The 27,140-nt window shown below is 39.9% G+C and overlaps 1 protein-coding gene across 1 annotated transcript; it reads left to right on the forward strand.

Moving 5' to 3' along the window:
* Window positions 1-1,799: 1,799 nt before the first annotated feature.
* Window positions 1,800-26,496, forward strand: sntb2 (syntrophin, beta 2). The gene is made up of 7 exons (XM_022685839.2): window positions 1,800-2,638; window positions 18,013-18,217; window positions 18,828-19,035; window positions 21,445-21,587; window positions 22,009-22,205; window positions 24,826-25,016; window positions 26,101-26,496. The coding sequence occupies exons 1-7, from the start codon at window positions 1,972-1,974 to the stop codon at window positions 26,191-26,193; spliced, it is 1,704 nt and encodes a 567-aa protein (XP_022541560.2). The 5' UTR covers window positions 1,800-1,971; the 3' UTR covers window positions 26,194-26,496.
* Window positions 26,497-27,140: the final 644 nt, after the last annotated feature.

Here is a 27,140-nt window from a genome sequence, read left to right on the forward strand (position 1 = left end):
TTTGTAGACCGCCTGTCTTACTGTGAACACATGAACATCAAGGCTTTTAGAGATACTTTTGTAACCCTTTCCAGCTTCATACAAGTCAACAGTTCCTGAATGTACAGTAGGTCCTCTGAGAGATCTTTTGTGCGAGGCATGATTCAAAAGCAGTGCTTCTTAGGAACAACAAACTCAAAACTGGTGTGTGTTTTTATAGGGTAGGACAGCTTTAACCAACACATCCAATCTCATCACATCCTGGTTCCAATTAGCTCTTAGAAAAGTCATTAGCCTAGAGTTTTATATACTTTTTCCACCCTGCACTGTGAATGTTAACATGTTGTGTTCAATAAAACCATGGAAACATATATATTTTGTGTGGTTTTAGTTTAGGCAAAAATCAAAGAAATCCCAAAGGGTCTCACATTTCCACTGCTGACAGGAAGAGACTGAACAAGATCATCGCAAGGTCCAGCTCTGTCCTGGGGTGGTGTGAGATGGGAGCATGAGAACGGCGTTTAAACACATGCTGTAGAACCTATGCACCACTCACCACAGCATTGGGCAGTTTCTTCAGTGCCTGGCTGCTGCTATACCCACGGTATGTGAAGTAGAGATACCACAGGTCCGTCCCTCCTTGCTGCTGCAAGAATGTCCAACTGTAGTTTACTATTTCTTACAGTGTGAATTGAAACAGTTAACTTATTACTGATCTTATGGTTTAGAATGTGCAACATTTTAATTCACCATGTGTATAATTCGCCATATGTACAAACATCAGTTATTGATGTTTAATAAGGCTGTATTTAGGTTGCCATAGTAACTGTAGGAGGGTAGGGGTGGCTTGGCCTGGCTGGACTCCTGACTGGACTTTAAGGACAGGAGGGGTGAAATATGGAGGGAGAGTTGGAGGAGGAGGAGCAGGCTGTGTTTATAACTGTTATAATAACAGGGCTGTTATAAGAGTAGCACTCTGTTGGAATATCCCCCCCCCCCGCCCCCCTCCCTGCAGCAGCTTCCCTGCAGCAGCTTACTCAGGCATGATTGCCTTGTGGACTACAATCCTGAGAACTGACACCCTATTGGCTGTTCCAGCCTTATAATCCAGCCAAACCCCAGTTGGATGACTCAGAAAACTGATTGTTATAATGCTCTTATAGCACAATTAATGCAAAAACCACCCCCCCCCACCACCACCACCCACAAAAAACCCCCACAAACCTCAAATTACACTTTTTATTAATTAAGCTCCATCCTCACAGAGGAAAAAACATCTCTACACAAACCAGAACGGCCCTTTTTTAAATATGTAAACCTATGGCTAACCTGTTAAACATAATTTATATTGGATGATCACCCTTAACAGGTGGTTTATGCAAATGATTCCACTTCTAAGAAACATTTTCTTGCTGACTGTGCAGAACCCCAGTGCAGGACCTTAGCATGAGCACGTGTTTCAACAAAAATGTAATTATTACAGTGTGCTCTGACTGAGCGCTCTACAACAGAAGAGCATGCTATTTTTATCATTTAAAACAAGGGGCCCTCACACAAAAACATAAAGCTGAACTCAAAGCAAAAGCCCTGGAACTGAAGTGCATGTTTACTACGTGATGTAGAACACAATGTACAACAGGCGTGCATTTCTAGAACACAAGTCACGTTTAAGAAGCTGGATGAAGTGTTGTAGAAGATAAGTGCGCACTTGTTGAGGAGGAGAGAGGCCATTCTCTCCAGATACTTCTGATTTACAAACTCTTAGCCAATAGCACGAGGGGCGGGGCTAGTCTGAAAACGGGTAGGGAAAACACGCAAACTTGTAAACTGTGTGTGTGTGAGTTTGTGTGTGTGTGTGTGAGAGAGAGAGTGTGTGTGGGCGTGTACATGTGTGTGTGTGTGTGTGTAGAGTTGTACTCGGGAGCGGAAACTGAAAGTTCGGACGGTATGAGGGGTTCGGTATGAGGAGTTTGGACTGAGCGCGCGCGGGTGATGGCGATCTGGACTCGTGCGGATAAGAACGGTCAGCTGGACCTGCTGCTGCGCGAGCGCTGGGTCCGGGTCACGGCCGACCTGAACCGGGACACTCTGACCCTGACTGCGGAGGGGGAAGCGAGCGGTGTGGAGCTCAGAAACGGACTGTCTAACGGGGGTGATCCCATCAGCGAACAGAACCGACTCCGGAACCAGAACCCGGAGCTTCAGCCGAACCACGGGCACTTAAAGCCCAGTGGTGGCAGCGTGTACGGCTACAGCAGCCCCCGCAGACCGAGCCGCGACAACGGCACTAGCTCGGACTACGGCAGTCCCGGGTCAGGCTACGGAAGCCCAGGCTCCAGTTTCAGCTCCAGACATGGGGAGGGGGCAGGAGGCGGCAACAGCAGCGCAAACTTCGACACGAGCCCAGCGGAGACCGTGAGGAAGGTCCGGGTGGTGAAGCAAGAGTCCGGCGGACTGGGTATCAGCATTAAGGGTGGCCGGGAGAACCGCATGCCCATCCTCATCTCCAAAATCTTCCCCGGTCTGGCCGCGGACCAGAGCCGCGCGCTGCGCGTGGGAGACGCGATCCTGTCCGTTAACGGCAGCGACCTCCGCGAAGCCACGCACGACCAGGCGGTGCAGGCGCTGAAAAAGGCGGGGAAGGAGGTGACGCTGGAGGGTGAGTGCTCAACGCAAAGCCGGGGATTTACACGGCCTGCGGGCTGCGCTGCGATAACACCGCTCCCGCCTCAAATATAAACACACACAGCCGGGCACGCGGGTTCTGCTGTACTGGTTCTGCAGTATTGACTTAGCACACTATTGTTCTAAAACTAGAACGCATAGCTAGCACATTCTTGGTTTTGAACTAGAACTCTTGCGCATGCACACTCATGTTCTAAAACTAAACACTCAGCCAGCCTGGGTTTACTGTGTTCTGGAATGTGATCGAGCAAAGTTATATTCTAGAGCTAGGGCACTTTGACCATGCACGCTTGCGCTCTAACACCAGAATGGTGGCAGTAACCAGGCTGTATCTATATTCTAGAACTTTTTCAATCTCAAGTTGTACATCTAGAACTTTTAGATCCCAGGTGTCACACACAAGGCCTGTCAGCTATAGGATGAAAATGCAGGCAAAAAGGAAACAATAATACGCATCTGATTAATAGGGATTTAGCCACAGGTTAGCAGTATTACATATATTTGAGCCTTGTTATTAATTGCTTTAGTCAAGCTTTTTATGCTAGTGTAAATATTGTTAAAATATATTGGTCAAAATATCATGTTATATCACAGTATATCATAATATCATAGTATTTAGCACAATACTTTTAATGCAGATAATATATCAGTGAAGATGATTCTGAAATACTCCTCCATACAGTACAGTGATTTATATTTAACATTCTTCATTATATCCTGTTAAACTGCACTAATAACACTCTCTATACACAAGTGCACAGTTGGTCAGTGTTCATTAAGCACTGATGATATCCACAATATGTTTATAAAAGTATACTGTATCACATTAACACGTTTTCTCAATGAAATAAAATATTGTCATATTGCCCAGTCCTACTTTTTCATCTCTGCTTTGTCTCACAAATCAGTCAAGAGTTTATCTCTTTCCACTGTCTGAAACAATGCCATTATTGATATCTGACCTAACCAGTGAAATAAATGAACTGGTCCCTAGCAACCAGGAAAGTGTGAGTTGCGTTTAGGTGTATATGCTGGTATGTGGAAATATCTGTTGTAAGTTATGACCAACAACCTAAACGTAATGAAACAGGAACACCCATGAATTAATGGCTATGAACCCAACTAGATATTTTTAGACAAACATGAACATCCATTATGTAATAATGTTTGTTCAGTCAGGGTACTCTGGCCTTTATGCAGCTGTTCTGGGACTAACTGGTCACAGTCCAGTTCTGATACTGTACGATAGAAATACACAATAATACACATACCTCCACGTTTCTGTGGACACCCCTTATATTACAGCATCCATTCCTTTTAGGATGAGTTAAAGAGGTGAGGTGGGGTGGTGATCTTTCATCATCATGACCTTGCTAACACTCAATGAAAACAATGAAATCCTCACAGCAATTCTCCAAATTCTATTAGAAAGTCTTCCCTGGCCAGTAGTGACAATTACTCAAACAGAGTCAAGATCAGCTTTTTTTAATACCTTTAAATCAGAAGAAAGAGCAGGTGTCCTAATACAGTCAACCACATAGTATAGGTGCTGTCTGTATACCAGTAAAATAAAACAGAAAAAAGAGCAGTAAAATTAGTCAGGTCTGCAGGACAGTAAAGTCCCTCTGCTGCTGGAGTCGGGAGTAGTGTTACAAAACAGCCCATTCAAAATAAAGGTCCGATTGTGTTTCCAGTTTGATCAGCGTAGCAGGAGAGCAAGGCTGATATCACCATCACACGCTCTCAGATCTGTTCTTGTCCACAGGTCAGTCAGGCCTAAAACTGCTGATCAGACCACAAACTAAAGAATTACACTAATTTAACTTAGCTGAACGCTGAGCTGCAGATGGTGTCCACTGTGGATGCTTCACCAAAGATGAGATCTTTTGTTTTGTCCAATTAAAAAATGGGCAATAAAACAAGGGGCTCTATTTATGCTCCGTTCTACTTTCACTGCCTTCTTCTGAAGCTAGAACCGAGTGACCTCCAGCAGGGCCAAACACAGAGTGGCTGACACAACAGAACTGTGCATCCCAAAACCCAAACTGGAAGTGAAACTGATGTCACATGACCTGCATGGCCTCTTTCAGTTTAGTGTTAGTTGGAGGCAGTTTTCTACTCCAGCTGTTTGTGTGCTTTATAAAGCTGAAGCTATATCTCAAGTTTTATTTGAAGGTAATATTGTGCTGTAATCCAAATCAGTGATAACGGTGTTAGGTTCTGAGATGCTGCTCAGGTATGGTACATTAGGGGGTTGCTAGGTAGTTGTAAACTGGCCTTAATATAATTTTAATTGGTTGATAGGTTGTTGCTATGTAGTTTCTAGTGATGTCACAATATCAAAACTTTTTTTTATACCTGCCTAATTATCTCAATACCGATACTGATACCACAGCAAAAACCTAAAAAATCAGAAAACAATGTAATAATAGATTAAACATGGAACAAAAAAATATATATAAAAAAAAATTAAACTATGTGATTTCAGTTCTTCATTTCAAGAACATAATTTATTTATGAAATTTCTTTGATAGTTAACTTTGTATTTGCAACCAAATCACACTGATTCGTCAATTTAATAACACTCAATACACGTCTATGGCAATCACAGTTTCAAGCAATAGAAATGATTATTGAGGAAAACATACATCCTGTGATTAGACGTATCTGTACAGCTAAGGTAAAAATGCTGGTTTATAACTGGTCATTACAATCTACATGTGAACACCAGATTGTTTATTTAATTATTATTTTGAAAGTTAGTGTAAACACAGTACTGCCAATGCAAACATGTTCACATTGGTATTTCTAGAAATATGCAGAACAATTCCATATTTCCATATTGGCATTGTCTGTGTATTTTGTGTACAATTTGAGGAAGGTAGCCAGCAGCCCTGCCTCACTTTCTCTTCTTACTCACAGAATGTGCTGCCCTGCAGGGAGAGGGGAGAAAGCACTGCATGGTCACTGCTTCCTGTAGCACTCCTGGGATGTAGCTTTCTTATGTTAAAAAGTGCTCAAATTTTTAAAGTTACAGTACTAAATAAATTGGGTATTGTACCATTTTAATTTAAAAAGTATTGAGATACTTTTCTAGTTTCGTTATTCTGTGCAGTGCTAGTACTTACTAGATATTGCAGGTGGGTATAGTTTGGTGGTTGTTGTGGGCGAGACAGAGAGCACCTGGGAAAGAGAAAGCAGAAATAAAAAGCAAATTTTATTAAGAAAATAAATACATAAAAATATGCTTATAGGAATAAGTTGTTGGTTGTTTGAGTGGGGTTAAAGTACTGTAGGCTGAATGGGATAGCTGATGAGATTGACAGTCCAGTGTTTGTTAGCAGTGTTAGCTTAGCATCTTTTGTTGTAAACTAAAGAAGCTCAGGTCAGATAGTAAACATGTTTTGACTGATTGGTTAAATCTAGCCAGAGATTAGTCATGCTGATTAGATGTTCAGTAAACTGCTTCAGTAGAAATTTAAATTGATTTATAGAGATAGATACCCTGTGTGAGTTTGTGATGATTCTGTGTGTGGGGGTGGTCTTTAATGAGGAACAGACGCTATAGCTCTACACTGACTAAAACTTGATCTGAAGTTTGTGTTCTGGTACAGCTCTCCCAAAATCGCTTACTGATCTCTTACACTGTCACACACTGAGAACTCATTGATAGTGGTTTCTGAGATGATTTGAGGTGGCCAAGTGTTGACTAGGGGGCTCTAGTGGTGAGAATCCCATCCCAAGAGAATGAAAAAGCTCCACATTATAAAACGGCCATAAAAACATTAAACTATTTGGAGAAATTAAACATCTAAACTGAATGAGTTAAAATTTGTTTCCATATTTTTTAAAAGGTGTAAGAATAACATTTCTTAAGCTATGATGAACAATTACCTTAAATAGGTATCTGTAAATTATACGAAATAAAATCAAGAAAAAACAGCTGTCCATTCATGTCTTCCCTAAATACTTCAATGTATGATGCATAAACTGTTCAACTGGTGTTTTAAAGGTACATTTATCAATCATAAGGTTTTCTCTGCTAGCATAACCATTTCCAGTACAGCATCAATCAGTTTTCATATTAGTTGAATAAAAGATTATCTGTAATAATGTACAAATAAATATTTTCATTTTTTATTTAATGTATTTCATTTGAATCTACGATGTAGAAATGAACAAAAAGATTTGATTGATACATATCAGAACAGATCTCATTTACATGTGTGAGGAAGATAAGCGTATGTAAAGTAGCTGAGGTGTAGATGTTTGTGAGATGTTTGTAGTTTCGTCTGGACTGTGTGGACTGAGAACTGTTCATGTTATTTTTCTAGGGTGTGCGTGTGTGAGAAAGAGGAGGTGTTGGAACAGTATACTGCATACTCCTCTTGGTTACAGGAAAAGTTTGAGGGAGGAGAGTTTTACTGTGTCTGGTCTGTGTTTGTTTTTTATGTAATGATTGTTTCAAACTATATGTAGTGTAATTATGCATTGAACGTGGGAAACTTTAATGTGGGAAATTAATAAGAGTAGGGCAGCCAATGGAAACCAACATTCAGAACATCTGACTGATGTATTCCTGCCCGAGTATGTTATTTCCTTTTTTATTCTTTTTCTCTTTTTCTTCTGCGTGGTTATGTGTCCTTGACACATACTACCATGTATGTATACTCCACCCCTCCAGTCTGTGGCATGGAAGCAAGAGGGAGGAGAACTCAAACACTGAAACAGATGTCAGATGACTAAAGCAGCCTATACCAACGAAAAATGCTGTGCATCAGTCATTAATATAATCTGTATTAATCACAATCGGGGTAAAGTGTACTTACAATATTGATTTGAGCTCACATCGCCCAGCACTAGCTAAGAGTTGATTCAAAGTCTCAGCTGCTTCACTATACACAATTAGCACAGTAGTTTTTATATTTGTTGTTTCACCAGTGTATTTCACAGATATTGCTGCCTTGTATTTTTATATCAAAATACTACTAATTGTTAAGGAGGAATGTATATGATTGTAGAGTTTGCTTTACGTTGAAAGTACTTAAATATAGAGAAGAATCAGAGTCTCAGTAACAAGAAAGATATTTAAATAATATATACTATTGTTTGCTCATATTAAAACAGTATGTAAAAAAGTAGCTGTCCAAATATTTCTCCACTGAAAAAGTTGTATCTATTAAGTATCAATCTTATTCTGTAACAACATGCTAATGCAGTACACGTTAGAAGTTTGAAAGTTTATTGCAGTTTAGTCGCGATATTAAATGAAGGATGCGAGCAGAAAAGGCATAATGGCTTTTAACATGTGAGCATGCCCAATATTCATAGCTCAGGTCACCTCATGACTACAGTTAATTAAAAGGAAAATCCACTGTTCTTTCTTTTCATTACATTCCTAGCCGAAACAGATTATATATGCCCAGTATTATTTTGAGTGCATCATTAATTTCAGGACATGTTTAAAATCTGTCTTGTCTTGGTCTCCGGGAGAGGTCAATCAAGAATCAAGACTAGCCTAATGCTTTATCTGAGGTCAGTTGGGGTTATATTTTAGACATATGTTGACATATTTTTAATCAATACATGTATATATATATATATATATATATATATATATATATATATATATATATATATATATATATACATATATACAGTCATATGGAAAAGTTTGGGCACCCCTATTAATCTTAATCATTTTTAGTTCTAAATATTTGGGTGTTTGCAACAGCCATTTCAGTTTGATATATCTAATAACTGATGGACACAGTAATATTTCAGGATTGAAATGAGGTTTATTGTACTAACAGAAAATGTGCAATATGCATTAAACCCAAATTTGACCGGTGCAAAAGTATGGGCACCCTTATCATTTTATTGATTTGAATACTCCTAACTACTTTTTACTGACTTACTGAAGCACAAAATTGGTTTGTTTACCTCATTGAGCTTTGAACTTCATAGCCAGGTGTATCCAGTCATGAGAAAAGGTATTTAAGGTGGCCAATTGCAAGTTGTTCTCCTATTTGAATCTCCTCTGAAGAGTGGCATCATGGGCTCATCAAAACAACTCTCAAATGATCTAAAATCAAAGATTGTTCAGCATAGTTGTTTAGGGGAGGAATACAAAAAGTTGTCTCAGAGATTTAACCTGTCAGTTTCCACTGTGAGGAACAAAGTAAGGAAATGGAAGACCACAGGGACAGTTCTTGTTAAGCCCAGAAGTGGCAGGCCAAGAAAAATATCAGAAAGGCAGAGAAGAAGAATGGTGAGAACAGTCAAGGACAATCCACAGACCACCTCCAAAGAGCTGTAGCATCATCTTGCTGCAGATGGTGTCACTGTGCATCGGTCAACAATACAGCGCACTTTGCAAAAGGAGAAGCTGTATGGGAGAGTGATGCGAAAGAAGCCAATTCTGCAAGCACACCACAAACGCAATGCAAAAGCACACCTTAGACAACTCTGTTTGTGGCGTGCTTGCAGAAATGGCTTCTTTCGCATCACTCTCCCATACAGCTTCTCCTTGTGCAAAGTTCTGTTAGTACAATAAACCTCATTTCAATCCTGAAATATTATTGTATCCATCAGTTATTAGATATATCAAACTGAAATGGCTGTTGCAAACACCCAAATATTTAAACCTAAAAATTATTAAGATTAATAGGGGTGCCCAAACTTTTTCATATGACTGTATATATGTATGTATGTGTGTGTTTGTGTGTATGTATGTATATTGCAATTACTGCTGTCAATACCACTAGAGGCAAGTTAAGACCAAGGCTTAAAGTAGAAGTGGTATAATCACAGATTCATAATATGTGAAGTATGTGTGTATGAGGCTGGAGCTCAGTCAGGGAACACCCTCTTCTGCTGGCCTCCACACACTGTTCTCATTAAGGCGTGAGCAGGGCGGCTTTTGGTGGTTTTAGGGAAAGTGTTTAGTAATAGTGAAGGTCGGTAGAACTGTAGAGGAATGTGGATTGATAGAAATCAGTTTTTACAGGAGTGTGTGCAGTGTGATTAAATGTTTAGAGATGTATTTATGCAAACCCATGAGGAGTACTTTACGAATTACTTATTTGTTTATTTAATAGGATAAGAGTGCTGTTATTCAGTCGTTAAGTGTTTTTGTGTTCTGTTGGTTATTTACCACAGGAACACAAACATGCCTCAGACATCAGAGAGAGAGAGAGAATACTGTAATGCAACTCCTTTAGCGTAAACTGCCAGCCACTTTTAAACATTTTTTGTCCTTCAGTTGGCCTTTCCAGCACATCAGTTATTCTCTTGGAGAGAGAATAAAAAGTGAATAAAAGTGTGAACCAGGTAAGGCTGTTTCTCTGGTCCTATCCAACAACTAGTTTGCAGGTGCCCCGGTCCATAACGCCCCTTCTGACCCACCACAACCCTCCACCACCCATCTTAAGGGAGTTGGGTTGGGGAGAAGGGAGACCACTTCAAATAGAAAAGGTTCCAAATCTAGATACAACGGGTGATCCACACATTGGCATCATGGAGCTACTACAGGAGCATGTGGTCTAAACAGAGGGTGAAAGAGTGTACCAGGAGGTATTTGCAGAGGGTGAGGGCCAGTGGTTTAACAGGTTACAGATAATGCCCTTGGTTTAAGATAATTAAAGATAATTATCTGTGTCATGTGAATGAAGCATGTTTATGTTTGCAGCATTAGCAATTATAGGTTGCTACTGTTGTAGAGGAAGAACTTGGAAAGCCACGTGCTTCATTTACATCACATGTATGGGAGCATTTTAGCTTCCCTATAACACATACTAAAGGTGGAAAAAGGGTGGTAAACAAAACATATACAGTATGTAGGCAGCAGAACAACTTCTTACTTACGTCATTTAATCTGCTCTTCACTGCAGAATTAATTGGGATTTTTAGTAGGGGTGTGCCATATCATATCGTATGCGATAATATCGCCAACATTTTTGAATATCGTGAGCGATATTATACTCTAAAAATATCGTGTCATATCACCCACCCCCACTTATTACATCAGGGTACTACTTTTTTCACACTGTTTTCATTTTCCATTATATATCTACTAGAGACAGATTATGTCTGTCCAGTATCATTTATTTTACTTTAATCCTGGTTACATGGAGGTATTTAGAGTGCATTATATATAAGCGAAACACTGACAAAGGAAGGTGCCTGCCTGATGACCCCTGAGAAGAGCTTGCACTGAAGTTGGTTTGGAGTTTGGATGAAGGGGATTGGTGTGGTCCTGCTGTTCTTGTAGTCATTTTTCTCATGAGTTTTTGCAGACGTCTGAGTACTTGGCAGTTGAGGCACGGACCATGAACATAGTTTGCTATGCTTCTGCATTCTTGTCGAGCCAGTATCAGATGGAAGTGGTTGCTGTGTTCTGCTCACGCAACTTGTACAATAATGTAATTTATTGTGTGTGATTGTGCTTAGGTAGGGTGCTGTGGTTGGTGTGGTTTTGCCATAGTTTAAGAAGGTGAGCATAGATTAAGGAGGGATTCTGTTTTTATCATAGGTTATTTTTCGGTAGGTCTGGATACTTGGCAGTTGAGGCAATGGACCATGAACATAGTGTTAGGTTGTGCTTCTGGATTCTTGTCGAGCCAGTATCAGATTGTGGTGGTTTTGGCTATTGTTGTTAGTTGAGTGAGTAGTAGATCCTGGCTGAGCCCTATGCATAACCCCAGCTGTTAGGTGCAGGATTTGTCAATTTCCTGTATTATATTACATGACATTCTGGATAATTGACTTCTGTTACAAATCTGATCAAATTCTTGTATTTTTTTTATATCTCAGGTAGGGGTGTGACATAAATGGTATGCAATAATAAAATGAAATTTTCATTTTGTTGCAGTAGAGTGTTCTTGAAAAAAAAAAGTATATCGCCAAGAGTATCATTACTGAGATAATACCATGAAATATCGTGATATTATTTTAGTGCCATGTCACCCACCCCTAATGTTTAGGATGTTTATTACTGCAGACATGAGGTCTTAGTTCGTTGTGAAAAACAGGTTTAAAAATATGATAAAAGTGCTGGAGCGACACTACGAAAACCCCTTGTGTACACACTTCACTTGCCCTAACCACAGCAGGTACTGTAAGGAGCGCTAAAGAGATTCAGTACAAATCTCCAATTCACTGACTTTATATGTTATAATAAACAGAAAGCAAAGTAACATTTGTCTTAATTTCTCAGTCTTATCTGAAAAAAAGGTTCACAGAACTTGTTTCCAAAATACATCAGACTTGTTTAGATGTTCTTTTGCAAAATGTTCACTCTAAACATTGTTGTGAGGAAGCATGAGAGGTTTTCTACTGATGACTATTTCATGAAGGCCATATTAGAACAATGTACCACAACTCCTGCCAAAAGGTATTTTGTGTGCCTAAAATGTGGGTTCGTATTAGCCTTTCTAGCAATCCTACGAGCAGCTGTCTTCGACGGTCTTCCACGTCTTATCTTGACCTTCACTGTTTCTGTTAATTTATATTTTTTACTTACATTTGGAACTGAGGAAATGGCAACCAGAACCCTTTGCCATCGTCTTATAGCTTCTTCTGCTTTTTGGGCCTCAACCATTTTAATTTTTAGAGTGCTAGTCCGCTGCTTGGAAAAATCCTTGGTAGGGGAAATTTTAAAAAAATTTGACATTGCATTTTTTTTTTTCGGTGAAAGATATCGCAATATTAAACAATGCAGGATGCGCAAAAACGTGGGGAACTGAGGTGCTCAGCTTTGGACAGGCTGCCGCACGTGTCCAACCATGTGGAGGCCATGTGGTTACCTCGTGTTTATGCCCGCTACCCCTCCGCCTCGCGCTCTCCCTCCCCCTCGCCCTTCTCAAACAGAGACAGCACTGCTCACACAGAACACTGTATATCTACTTCTTGTGTCAAGACTCAAAACATTGCAACACGACATGTTTGTATTTATTGCCTTAGGTGATATCGCACGTCCCACGATGTGACTATTCGTGATGAAAATGCTTAAACAATGTGCCCTTGTGCACCATGTGCCCTTTCCTCGCAATGATTGTGAACATAACCCTAACGGCTAATTAAAGTCTAAGACTTTGGTTAAAGTTTCCTGAGTGCTTAATCTCCTTGGATCCTATTCAAGAGCAGATTTTTTTTTACAAAATTCTTAAGACAAGGAGATCTGTCAGTAACTCTTTGGTAAATCCAGTGTTAAGTAAAAAAGGACACAGCCTGACCAATCGAGCAGATTAGCATCAAATTTGGACACAGCATTTACTTTCTGACAGTTAACAGAAAAAATGGAGAGTGAGAGACGGTCACCACTGGGGAGCTGAGCAGGTTTGAACATAATTGGTACTTCCAACTCTAACCCAACTCTGGATGTCTCTCTGGAACCACAGATGAAACTGGGACCTCCTTACTTCAAGGCCCCTCTGCTGTCAAATTGTCTGACCTCAAAGTAGCTCTCACTCACCTGAAAAGATCCACATCAAGCATCCACTGCTCCACCACGCTCTGACTGATAAATAGTGGAGAAAGCCCATGGAGATGCCTTGCTTATCCCCAGTTCTATTATGGTAGCATATACTAAGAAGTGTGATACAAAATGCCCAATAAAGGTCTGTTCTTAAGATATGTGTATGGGCTCAGGACTGCTACGTTCAAAAAAGTTTTTACTGATAATTTTTAACACAATTCATGTAGTTATATTTCTATATGATAATTATTTATTATGTTATACTTTTCAATATTATTATCTTGTAACAAAATTAGTATATTACAATAATGATTGAGGCTATGCTGCTCTGTCATGATTAACTGTGCAGTCTTTGTGAGCAAGGACTTCAATAAAACTGGAAATCATCTCAGGCCTTATTTTAATTAGGCCAGAACACAGAGGAACGTGTGAGGGCCGGGGGGGGGGGGGGGGGTGGGGGGTTGTTGATCCGCCCTGTCCCACATAGCTCATCTCACATAGCAGAAAGCAGGAGAAATAATGAACAGGAAATTTGTGCTAATTTCACACTGGAGCTACGAGTCTAATGTAGCTAGAATACAATAAAAGCTTTAGCACTGAAGTTAACTACACTTCACACATGGTCCAATGAGGATTTCCACCTTAAATTGTGCTATGGTGCTAAAATGATTTGAATTTGAATACAACATTGTGAATTTTGAGTCACTTCATTTTTTTCTAATGTACACATGTATATATCAAATGTATACAGTTGTTTAGATGCCATATACTGTACCATTAGATAATACACTTCACCACCATCCCCCAGCCATTTAAAAAGTCAAATAACACACGCACAAATGCACATTCTAACGAACATCTTGCCTAGTGACTTTTATGATCCTAATCCTCGCCTGCATCCAAGAATGACTTCACCCTCATCTTTCACACATACATAAGTATGTGTATTTAACCTTTGTTTAAAAGACTTATATAAATACCCCTTAATTCAACTCCACTGGTCAGATTTTGTGTCTGAAAGACAAAAGAGCATTCTAATCATTCTGTATCAGAGAGACAAGATAGGGACATGTACAAGATCTGAAATCTACAGCATCAAAGAAGTTTAGTGGAGCTACTGAAGGAGTTCAGGGGTCGAGACTGGACTAGGGCACAGTGGTCAACCAAATCTAGAGCTGTGCTTTACCCTGAATTTACACTATCAGGCAAAAGAGTACCTAGTTCCTCTAATAACACCATCCCAACTGTGAAACGTGGTGGTGGTTGCAGCATTGTTAAGAGATTACAGTTGTTTATTCAATGAAATTTGGTTAATTCTAGGTGTAATGATCTCAAATCAGTATTGATTGAACATTTTGCTTTGATTGCAAATAAAAAAAAATATTAAATGAAAGACAGACAATATTATTCTTTGGTATTGGCTGCTGGTGTTGCTCAGTTGGCTCCAGAGATGTATAGTAACTAGCTGCAGCTATCGATTATTTTATTAATCGATTACTCTACTGAAAAATCGATTCGATAAATCGAGTAATAGGATAAACATATTTGCTTGCCTAAAATGCAATTAAAAATACACAAGAGAAAACAAGAAATCTCACTAAATAATATAATAATAATAATAATAATAATAATAATAATAATTGACCAAATGGTTTAATTTTTAAATTCACAACATACATTTCCACACTGCAACACAAATAGAAATAAATAAAACTCAAAATAGACATAAATACCACAAGTAATAATTAATAATTTAATAAACTAAGTTAAATTATTTCTTGTAAGTATTAAATATATAAGTGATATATAAATATATAATCAATAATAAAGGCATAAACATTGGCTTTATGTTTCTCAACAGCAGAGATCTCACTAGTTCTGCCAGTAATGGACAGGGGACCTGTGAAATAATTGTGACAACAAAAGTACTAAATTTTTTTTTTGTTTTTGTTATGTATTTACGTTTTACACTACTTAGATCTGTACTAGTCTAGAACTTGTCTCCGTTGTAATAAACTAACCACACACATTTGACAGTATTTCTAATAATTAGAACTCCACAGCGCTGTTATGTTAATAAGGTACATTCATGTTAATCTAATTGAATTTACCTGCTCACTGCTTCAAAAACCTCTGCCTCCTCTACCTGATTCCTGTGCTTGGGTGATGTAATGCTAAGCGCACTGTTTCACATTGATATTATGTTAGGGCCATATGGGCCCTCAGGCTGCAGTTTTTTATGTTTGTGCTGTGTGTGCTGGGGACAGGATTGGGATGGGGGTGTAGAGCAGGGAATGAGTTCAGCATTCTCACAGCCTGGTGGATGGAGCTGTCTCTCAGTCTGCTGGTCCTAGCCGCAGCAGGCTGAAGAAGCTGTGTAGTGGGATCTCCTGCCAGGCGAAGGGCTTTCCGTGTGAGGCGGGAGCTGTACAAGTCCTGAAGGGAGGGGAGAGAGGTGCCAACGATATTCTCAGCTGGTCTCACGATGCGCTGGAGGGTCCTGCGACAGGAAGCTGTGCAGGCCCCGTACCACACGGTGAAACAGCTGGTCAGGATGCTCTCGGTGGCCTCTCTGTAGAAGGTGCTCATGATGGGGGTGGGGGCTCCACCTCTTCTCAGCTTGCAGAGAAAGTAGACGCTGATTTGCCTTCCTGTCCAGTGATGCTGAGTTGGTGCTCCAGGAGAGGTCCTCTGTGACGTGACTTGGTGCTGCTCACCCTCTCCACAGCAGTTCTGTTGATGGACAGAGGAGTGTGCGGTGTGTGAGATCTCCTGAAGTCCACTCTGTGTTCAGAGAGAGATTGTTGTGTTTGCACCAGGAGGCTGGGCAGCTCACCTCGCTCCTGTAGTGTGACTCCTCGTTGTTGCTGATGAGACCCACCACCGCCGTGTCATCTGCAAACTTAATGAAGAGGTTGGAGGTGTGTATTGGTGTGCAGTCATGGGATAGCAGAGTGAACAGAAGGGGGCTCAGCACACATTCTTAGGGAGCCCCTGTGTTCAGTGTGGTAATGCTGGATGTGTTGCTACCCACACTGCCTGTGGTCGTCAGTCAGGCAGTCTAACAGCCAGTTGCACAGTGTTGTGCTCAGCCCCAGACTGTCCAGATTGTGTATGAGCTGTTGGGGGATGATTGTGTTGAATGCTGAGCTGAAATCAACAAACAGCATTCTGATGCAGGTGACTTTCTTGTCCAGATGTGAGGGCTGAGTGGAGAACAGTGGAGATGTCATCATCGGTCGAAATGACCGATATGCAAACTGGGAGGGGTCCGGGGTGGGGCGAGTAAAGACTTGATGTGGTACATGTAGTCATTCGAAGCCTTTCATGATGATGGGGATGAGTGCAATTGGACGGTTGTCATTGAGACAGGATGGCAATGCCTTGTTTAGGACAGGGATAATGGTGGTGGCTTTCAAACATAGAGATGTCCGTATAAACCTCTGCGAGTTCCCATGTATAGTCCTTCAGCACTTGACCAGGAATATTGTCAGAACCAGGAGCTTTCTTGGATTTCTGGGCAGACATGTTATTGAGTGGCTTATCTACATGTAAATACTGTTACAATTACAAATATGCAATGCTCTGTTCAGACTTAGAATGTGTGATTTCCTGCTTAGTGGACTTCTTGGGGTGTAGTGTGTTTCATTTGGGATTGAACCTCTGTTTTCACTGTCATTGTGTTGTCTTCTTGTGAGGTGCTGGTGCCCTCTACAGGGCAGGCTTGCTCATGGAAGTGTTTTTGCCTCTGTGTGGACAGATATATATTCATAAAGGAGGCTGGGAAATCTCCCTTTGTTAAATATTCAGGTACGAGTTCCCACTATACCCTGTAAACAAGAATCGCCACAACTGAGACACACACGTTCAAACAATTAACATACACCCACCTGCTTCTTCATCTCACAGATTACTATATCTATCAGACTTTATCTTTCTGTTCTGGACTATCAGACTGCTTTTACTGTGTGTAACTGTGTGTGTGTGTGTGTGTGTGTGTACAGGGGAGTATGCCGTGCTTAGTACCACTGCTCCACAGCTCAGTGCTGTGGGGTGTTCTACACCTCTAGCCCTCCTCAGTCATGTGATCACAGCTGCTCCAGAGCATCCTGTTCTGTTGATCAGTGCTTTTCTGTGGAGATTGTACTGTGGTGTGTGACTCTAAAGCAGCTGATTTCATTAAAATAACTTTATAGAAGAACTGTTTGGGTCTTTTTGGGTTGTGTTGTTGGTCTGTAAAAGACAGTGTGTTAGTGGAAGCAGAGTGTGAGTTAGGCTTAAAGTGTGGGAAGGGGCTCCAGCCCAGGCTGAATGAACCTAGTCCAATTTCCTTCCATTTAAGGTAGAAAACCTCAGTGCTCAGGTCAGCCTGTTCTCTCTCACTTTCTCTCTCGCTCTCACACACACACACACCAAAGGCTGCCTCTCCTGCTAACACTGCAAGCACTGAACATGTCTGCTGGTTTTGGCTCAGTATTGTACTCAATAACAATAACAGTAAACAGAATCCTGGAGCAGGTCAAGTTTGATGACAGACTTTCTCTCATGTTGGTGATTCTGCTTGTCTGTGCTGTACTGTAAATGTGTTTTTGGGTTTGGATCTGAATGCAGAATCCTCAAGCTCCACTTCAGTCTGACTGGAAGTCTGTACTCTCAGTATCACAGTTGCTTTAAACATTAAAAATCTGTAAAAGTGCACTACTGTCACTAGTGTTAGTCTTTAAGAATTTTGTTCTTAGAAGTTCTGATCTTTAAGAAATTTTATTTTTGTAGTGCCTAAAGGTCTTTGGGCCCTCAATCTTAGTAGTTTTTAAGACCATTAATTAATGGTAGTGCCAGTCTTTAATTCATTAATGTGTGTGTTTTTACAGTGAGGTATATTCGGGAGGTATCCCCCCTGTTTAAAAAACCATCAATGCTGGCTGAGCTTCCCTGGGATGGCCCGTGGTCACCGTCCTCCAACTTTACCAACAATGAGGAATCCCCAAAACACAGCAGCGGCAAAGACAGGAAAGTCATCCCACTTAAAATGAGCTTCATCTGCCGAAACCTCACTATGCCTGACCTGGAGAACAGGTAGGTTTAAGGGAGGGAGTGTAGTGACACACTGACCTACAAAGAGTAAACATGCTGCTTAAGAGAAAGAGTGTGTTAGAATGTACACAAACAAGCAAGTTCTCAATGATTACATTATTGTAGTGTTTTTCTCTATAGTGGCGATGAGGAGGATCTTCTGAAATACTGATAAATTCAGATCACCTAAAATTCTAGTTACTTTTTAACTTTAGTGGTCAACAAAAGTAATTTACACTAATTTCCCCCTTATCCTATATGTAATCAGCCAGCAAAGACTAAAGACTAAAAACTAAGTTTTATTTTAAGTTTATACACGATAGAATAGCATATGCAAACAGTGAGAAAAAAACTACCAACACTGTGCTTTTCACCTTAAATTCAGCTATAATCTCTCGGCTACAGTGATATATGCTGTGTTTTAGTTACCTTGAAAGTTTAATGTTAAAGTTGAAAATGACAGGAGGAGCCGAGAGCATATTTTTCAAGGAATATTTTTCTTGTCGTTACTCTAGCAAAGACACATTGACACGCCCTAAATCAAGCTGGTGCACAAAGGCCCATAATCTTCAACTGAATAATACAGTTTTCATGTTTGTGTGTATGTCTGTAGGCTGTTGGAGCTGCACTCTCCTGATGGTCAGCACACTGTGGTTCTGCGCTGTAAAGATGGACCCACTGCCCACTCCTGGTTCACTGCCATACACACCAACATTGCCGCCTTGCTACCCCAGACCCTCACTCACGTCAACGGCTACCTGAGCTCGTCAAGTGCCAGCACACACACACAGCTCAAACATATCGGCTGGCTGTCAGAACAGGTACACAAACACACACACACACATAGTTAAATTACTCAAGGCGCTGGTTAGGCAGTGTGACTAAATGTTTTGGCACCAGTGTACAGATGCTTTCCCACCTGCATCGCTTTGTCCAGAACCGAAGATCCAAAATTAGTTCAGAGCTGGTAAGAGTTGGGCGGTATGACGGTATTTCGGTATACCACAGTAATTACATATGGTGACGGTATTGTAAAATAGTGACGGTATATTAACCACGTGACGAGCCAAATCTGTACTTTGAAAAACAGGACGTTTAAGACATTCTTCACATCCACAATGAAAGAGCAGTAGGAGGGGTAAGCAGTTGGAGCTCACTGATTGGTTATGGGGTGGGGATTCTCACTGAGGAGATCATACAGCAAAAACTCAATAAACTCTACAGGTTTCACTAATTTTTACCGAAATATTCGCCACAAATAGCCACATTTGGGCTGGAGTAGCAATAAAACCCCAACAACCAACCAACCACCGAAAGGATCAGATATATCAGTTTATCCTGCAGCCTTACAGGTAAAGTTACAGCTGCTTCTCAAATATTCCTCATCTCCTGTTTCTCTACTTTCTCTCCTTTTTCTCACCTTCGCGCGGATTTTCTAATCCCATACAGAATTCTGCTGTTTCCTCAGGGTTTTCTGTCGTTATTTCGCAGCTAGCTCAAGCGCTATTAATATAAGTAATCCGCGGGCCGCGAGTTCCAAACACGAAAATTAGGGAAAATTTCAGTTCGTTTCAGTTTTTTTTTTTTAATTACCGTTTTTATTAGTTTCAGTTTTCTTACTTTCAGCTGTCGTTATTTTGTTCGTTTTCGTTTAAAATAATACTTTGTTACTTAGGTATATGGTGATTATCAGGCCATAGCTTTATATAAAATAAAAATAGTATAAAAAATTTGATAACAACATAGACTATTTCCTGGACTCCACCCGAGATTTTCTATTATTTTCCTCGGGCCGGGTCGGGTCCGGGCAGAGAAGTAAAAATCAAAGTATCCTGCTATTTAAAAGAATGGAAAATTAATAACAATAATAATATAGTTCTGCATACTACAGTTTAGATTGTCTGCCTGAACGCGCGTTTAAAGCTCAGCAGGTGGATTAATGTGTGCGCACTTCGCGCTTCTTCTACTGCCTACGGGCTGCATGACCTGCAGTCTCTCAGCTTGCCGGTCAAACAACAGTGTCAGCAGATAATTCGCGTGCGTTTTCCTACAGGACAAACCATTTAAACATGCGAATGCGCTATCCACACCGATTAAAAAATCCCACAGTGCCTGTCTGTCTTAAAATAGTTAGATACAGCTATTAAATTAGTAAATCAACATTCACTGAAAAGACCAGTGAGTATTTCTGTATGCTAAGTAAGATAGAAGGCAGCAACAAGCTAGAAGCTAAGCTAATAACAGCATTTAATAAAAACTAAAAAATAGATATGAAATGAAAAAAATAACTAACTAAACTAAGCTCAAAATGCTAAAGGAAATATAATCTAACATTCTAAAATATCAAAACGGAATAGTGTACACACAGGTACAAAAATAAAATAATATACATAACCTCCCTGGTTATTTATATTGGTCTTGTATCAGATCATCTTGTTTGGTTTGTTTGAGGTGTGAATTGTTCTAAAGCTTCAAACTTTAAGACCAATTTAAGGAAGTTACGATATGGTAATAAGATATTGGTTATCATCACCAATTTAACAACAGAAACATCTGACTCCCTTTGGTGTGCAGGTGTGTCCCACAGCAGAATGGCAAAACAGATTACACTGCGGATTCCTGTATCTACTGTAATTGTAGATTAAGCCTTATTTATAAACAGAAATGAAAGGAATCTAAAGGGAATGAATCTGTTACACTCTGAACTTCAGCTGCGTGACTCACATGCACTCAAAGGGTGTTGGGTTTTGGCTGGGATGCAGTTTGGCACAACACCTGGAACAGCAACACTCTGTGACAACACACCAATATCCAGCATACACCTTTCTACAAAACATAAACATCAGTAAGAAAATCTGATATGGGTTACAATTACCTGCTGTGCTGATTCACACAGTCTGTCTCTGTCATTATCATTTCTCCGTCATCTGACTGACTAACTGTACATGTGATCCTTTCTCCTTTTTTTTAATTTCTGCACATTTGCTAAATTCAGCAAAAAGCATTGTTTTTTTTGTGTCTGTGGGTGTGTGTGTGTTCTAAAATGGGCACAGGAAGGGGTGGTGGGCAGGAAATGCCTACATACTGGAAACCCCCAGAAACTGTCTTTGTGTTTATTAACTTCCTGTGGTGCCACCAATCTCTCTCTCTCTCTCTCTCTCTCTCTCTCTCTCTCTTTCTCTCTCACAAACACTCATCTTTTTTTTTTGTTATGTGAATCGTATTTTTAGGTTCCGCTGGATGGTGGGCGGCTCCAGTACAGGCCGGTCATCATGGCGATAACAGAAAAGGACATCCTACTGTTTGACTCAGTACCATGGACACGAGAGGCCTGGAGTACACCGCTTCTTACTCACCCCCTACTCGCAACCAGGTACCAGCTTACACAAAACACGCTTTGCAATACGCTTTTGCTCCTGAGTGTGTGTGGGGGATTAGGGTAAGGTTAGGTTTAGGAGCCTGAAGAGGATTTTTTAGTTTTTTGACTCAATTACATAAGAAAAGCATTCAACATGTACATTTGGGATCACTGCAGTGTGAGTATGTGCAGAAAGAAAATGGAAAAACAGTCATGTGAAGTTTGGATCCTCCTGTTTGGACAGCAGGTTCTGACTGTAAATAAGTGAATAAATCCTTTACAGTAAAGGTTTTAGACACACTTTCTGTTTATTTCTTAAATTAAATAACATTAAAATAAATTAAACAACATACATTTAAGTGTAATATTATAAATGCTTTATTGATGTAAAATTCAGATCAACACCAGGTGTGTATTATTATGTGTGTGTGTGCAGGCTGGTTCAGTCAGGCAGCAGTCGCAGTTCTCCCTCGTTGGGAGCTGACCTGGTGTTCTCCACAAGATCTGGGACGAGTCGAGGGGTGGAGTCTCATGTGTTTCGGGTGGAGACACACTGGGACCTGTCATCATGGACACGAGCACTGGTGCAGGGGGCACACACTGCAGCTGAAATCATCAAGGAGGTGTCCATAGGTGTGTGTGTGTGTGTATTAGTAGGTTCTGTGGTTTAATAACAGATGGATGATGCTGTGCTGGTTAGATTAGGAGTTTCTGGGGTTTGATAACAGATGGATGGTGCTGTGCTGCTTAGATTAAGAGTTTCTGGGGTTTGATAACAGATGGACGGTGCTGTGCTGGTTAGATTAGTAGGTTCTGGGGTTTAATAACAGATGGACGGTGCTGTGCTGGTTAGATTAGGAGTTTCTGGGGTTTGATAACAGATGGATGATGCTGTGCTGGTTAGATTAAGAGGTTCTGGGGTTTGATAACAGATGGATGGAGCTGTGCTGGTTAGATTAGGAGTTTCTGGGGTGTTTAAAAATAGAAGTAATTTTGTTGGTTAGCAGCGAGCTGTGATGTGGTAGCATTCATTTCCTCCACAGCAAAGCTGCCCTGTCTGGCTTTTTGTCATGTATGGAATGTAGAGTACAGTCCTGTCTTAAAATATTTTGTTTTAAAAAAGAAGCAGTGTTAAAGTTGTTGGAATATTTGTATTTTAGTTGTGTTTTTAATATGTTGCAGTTCGCACAATAAAAATTGTGAACATTCTTCAGCTGTTTTCCTGCAAATGCAGGAATTTTGTGGGACAAAGTAAAATGATAGTCAAAGCCTTCATTCAAAGTCTTAATGTTTTACATTCTATGTAATACTCACAGTAGAATAAGCCACAAACCTATATGAAATACCGTTCGTGCTCAAAAGTAGAGGGCCATCTCAAAAAAATAGAATATCTTTGAAAAGTTACTTTTTTTCAGTAATTCAGTTTAAAATGTGAAAGATGTACTACACACAGAGTGATCTATTTTAAGCGTTTATTTCTTTTATTGTTTAGGATTATGGCTTACAGCCAATGAAAACCCAAAAATCAGTTTCTCAGAAAATTAGAATATTATATAAGACCAATTGGTACTTTTGGCAGTGTGTGCAGTTTGCTAAGTCCTGCTGGAAAATGAAATTTGCATCTCCATGAAAGTTGTCAGCAGAGGAAAGCATGAAGTGCTGTAATTTTTTGTGGGGAAACAAAACTGCACTGACTTTAGACTTGATAATAAAACACAGTGGATCAACACCAGCAGATGACATGTCTCTCCAAACCATCACTGATCATCAGTAAATTTTACATTTCATTTGTAAATCAAGGGAGCAGAATCTGGAGGAAGAGTGGAGAGACACACAGTCCAAACTGCTTGAGGTCTAGTGTGAAGTTTCCACAATCAGTGATGGTTTGGAGAGACATGTCATCTGCTGGTGTTGATCCACTGTGTTTTATTATCAAGTCTAAAGTCAGTGCAGTGTTTTCCCACAAAAAATTACAGCACTTCATGCTTCATGTCACCCTCTGCTGACAACTTTTATGGTGTTGCGGATTTCATTTTCCAGCAGGACTTAGCAAACTGCCCACACTGCCAAAAGTACCAATTGGTCTTATATAATATTCTAATTTTCGGAAACGCTGATTTTTGGGTTTTCATTGGCTGCAAAACAAAATCCTCAACAATAAAATAAATAAATGCTTAAAATAGATCACTCTGTGTTTAATACATCTATATAATATATAAGTTTTACATTTTGAACTGAATTACTGAAAAGTAACTTTTCAAAGATATTAAAATTTTTTGAGATGGCCCTGTATACATCAATTTTAAAGATAATACTTTAAAACCATCAGAATCTTTAAAAAACTAAATCATCTAAACCAAACAGAGATACTATAATAAAATGTTAAACGTTCACATGCATATCATGCTACACATTATATTTGTTTTCAGGAGGTTTATACATTTTAACTTGTGATCAATTATGATTTTCACCTTTTTTTTACATTACATTTTTTAATCAATTTTACTACATAATCCTGTTCATTTATCATCTGCTTCGTAAACTCGGACTCTGATCTGTGTGTTGCTGTAAATACGTTAGTAAAACCACAGAAATGTATAAAACACAAACAGTTAGAAGGACACTCCCCCTAACCTTGCTCCAGCGCTGTATAATCACTTCCAGATCAGCTTCCTAATGACTGAATAATGGCTGGATTATGAATTGTGAAGGGATGTAGCAGAGCTGGGTTGGGGGAGTGGGGTGTTTCAGAGAGTTTTCTGAAATATGATTCTGAGAAGCTGCTGGAAGAGGAACACTGCCAGTTTGGGTTGTTCCTCTACAGTGGACAATGCTGGCAACCAGGCAGTGTTTCACTTCCAACTAACCAATGCACACAAACACACACACACACACACAGACAATAAAACTTAAGCATAACATGCAGAGCTGTGCCAAAACATTTATACCTCAGTGAAGCAGGATTCTTGTTTTTTATTGATACCTTAAACTCTAGTGGGATTTTAAAGTAAATACTTAGCAACTGTGACCACATAGCAGCCACATTACAACCACCTAGCTATCCAGCAGTCTTTTATGACATCAGAAAAAGGAACAATTAGTATGAGGTGGGTTTAGCTCTATAGTTTGTGTTTTGAAATATTTGAAGAATTTAACACATTTACATGTACATATTTACACTGGTGTGTGTGTGTGTGTGTGTGTGTGTGTGTGTGTGTGTGTGTGTGTGTGTGTGTGTGTGTGTTGCCTGCAGGGTGTGTGTTGAACCGGCAGGATGTTCGGCTGGTCCTGCACTATGATCACGGCTTCACAGTGCTTCGAGACCATGGCGAGTCTGCAGGGGGCTCTTTGCTCTTCCACTACCCCTTCGAGAAGCTCAAAATGTCTGCAGATGACGGCATCCGGAACCTCTACCTGGACTTCGGGGGTCCAGAAGGAGAACTGGTACTGCAGCATTCACTGTTTTATAGTCAATTTAACAGGCTCAGAATGGTGAAGTGAACCAAGGCACTGTCACTATGATTGTTGTCATCAGCAGCAGGAGTCCGAGAGAGCAAAGTTGGCCATTCTCTTTTGGTTGGGTTGAGCTGGGTTGCTGCTCTTTTCTCTGAACATGCCGGCTACTTTGTAATTTTGCATTCATTCCTGCAGTTTGACTAGGGGCGGTGGCTGACTTTACTAGTGGATCTCAATAAAATTGAATATCATTGAAAGGGTACTTTTTTTAAGCTTTTCTGTGAATTGAGTCTGATATCACTGAATGTTTAGCCAATTTTTGCAGATACTAGCAAGTGTAATTGCCTTGACATTGACACAGTGGTGGTGTATGAGTTGTTAGAGTGTATTGGTATGAGTGCATCAGACACAGCAGTGCTGCTGGAGTATTTAAACACTCACTGCTGGATGAGAATAGTCCACCAAACAGAAATATCCAGCCAGCTGTGGGCAGCGTCTTGTGAGCACTGATCAAGGACTAAAAGATAACTAACATAAACTGTGCAGCAACAGATTCAGAGCTTCTGTCTCTGACTTTACACATACAGGGTGGAGCTTCTATATGTAGGAGTGTATAGTATAGTGGACAGTGGGTGGAAACTCCAGCAGCACTGCTACGCCTGATCCATATTTACCGTGACTTCATATGGCATCATTTATATAATATAAAAAATAAATCTTCATTAGGTTCAAAAATACATACATAATCTGTTGGTATTGAACATAGCAACGACACTTTATTAGTAAGTATACTGTATTTATGAAATTATTTTTGCATAAATCTTACACATTGCAAAGATGCCAACTCTGGTTTTAGAGATGCCAAAACTCTCTCTCACTTTTTTCTCTTCTAACCTATTGAGAAAAAGGTAAATGCACTAGGTTAAAGGAAAAAACCTGCCTTTGTGTAAAAGCTAACCTAGTAAACAGATAGAAGAGGCTGTTATCCACCACACTATACATGCGGGCTGGGTGTTGTGGGTGTTGGTGTTCATATTGATTTGTGTTCACTGTGTATGTGTGTGTGTTGCAGGTGTTTGATCTACACTCCAGTCCAAAACCTGTGGTGTTTGTTCTGCATTCGTTTCTTTCCGCTAAACTCACCAGGATGGGCCTGCTGATGTAAGGAAGAGAGAGAGGGATATGGAGAGATGAAGAGAGCCGGGTTTTCACTAAATATTCCTCTTTTACATCCTTATAACTCAACCTTACACATAATAGAGTATTTTAATGGATTCGTTTCTGTACTGTTTTCATACAAACACATGTGTGTCTGTGTATTTGTGTGTGTGTGTGCATGCTTCTACAGTTGTGTAGATTTTATGAAACCTTTAGAAAGCATCCAAATTGGCTCCCAACAGTGTGATCTGACAGGAAAGTGTCATTGTCTACCAATGTCATTTTTAACAGTTAATTGCACACTTTTTTTTGCACATAATTTTGTTTAAAAAAATTACAAGTCCTGTTATAGAAAACATTGAGAATTATTATAAATTATTATTTGAGCACGTAAAAGATATCTTAAGCAAAGATATTGAGTAAAAGCTAACCTACTAAGCAAAGGCCAACATACTAAATCTACTAGCTGAAAGTAAGTGCGTGTTCAGATGGTGCCACGCATGAACAGTCTGTGATAAGATTGGAGAACGAGTGGAGTGGAGTTTTACCCTAGATTGCCTTGTTTGTCCATTTATTTAATCTGCACTTTTTACAACCGAATGTCACAAAAGCAGCTGAAATCTTATACATATATGAAAAAGAAAGAAGTATAGTGCACCAGGCTAAAAAAGTTAGACAGGAGGATGTCAGTCTCTTGAAATAAGTGAAAGCAGCTCTACATGCTAATTTTGCACACAATTAATGGATTTAGGAGCCACTTGTTTACTTCATGTTCTGTGAACAGTACCTGTTGTTTTTAACAGTTTAACAGTTAGCTTTTATCTTTCTCCACAAATCAGTTTTTAAACCCACAGTCTGTAGTATGGTATGAAGGTTATACTAAGAATTAGGATTTAATAATTGACAGCTTTGGATCTAGTCGAGCTGTCACTTAAATTGTTAATTAGTACTATT

Source organism: Astyanax mexicanus, chromosome 10 (genome assembly GCF_023375975.1).
Source record: "Astyanax mexicanus isolate ESR-SI-001 chromosome 10, AstMex3_surface, whole genome shotgun sequence".
In the NCBI taxonomy this organism is placed as follows: Eukaryota; Metazoa; Chordata; class Actinopteri; order Characiformes; family Acestrorhamphidae; genus Astyanax; species Astyanax mexicanus.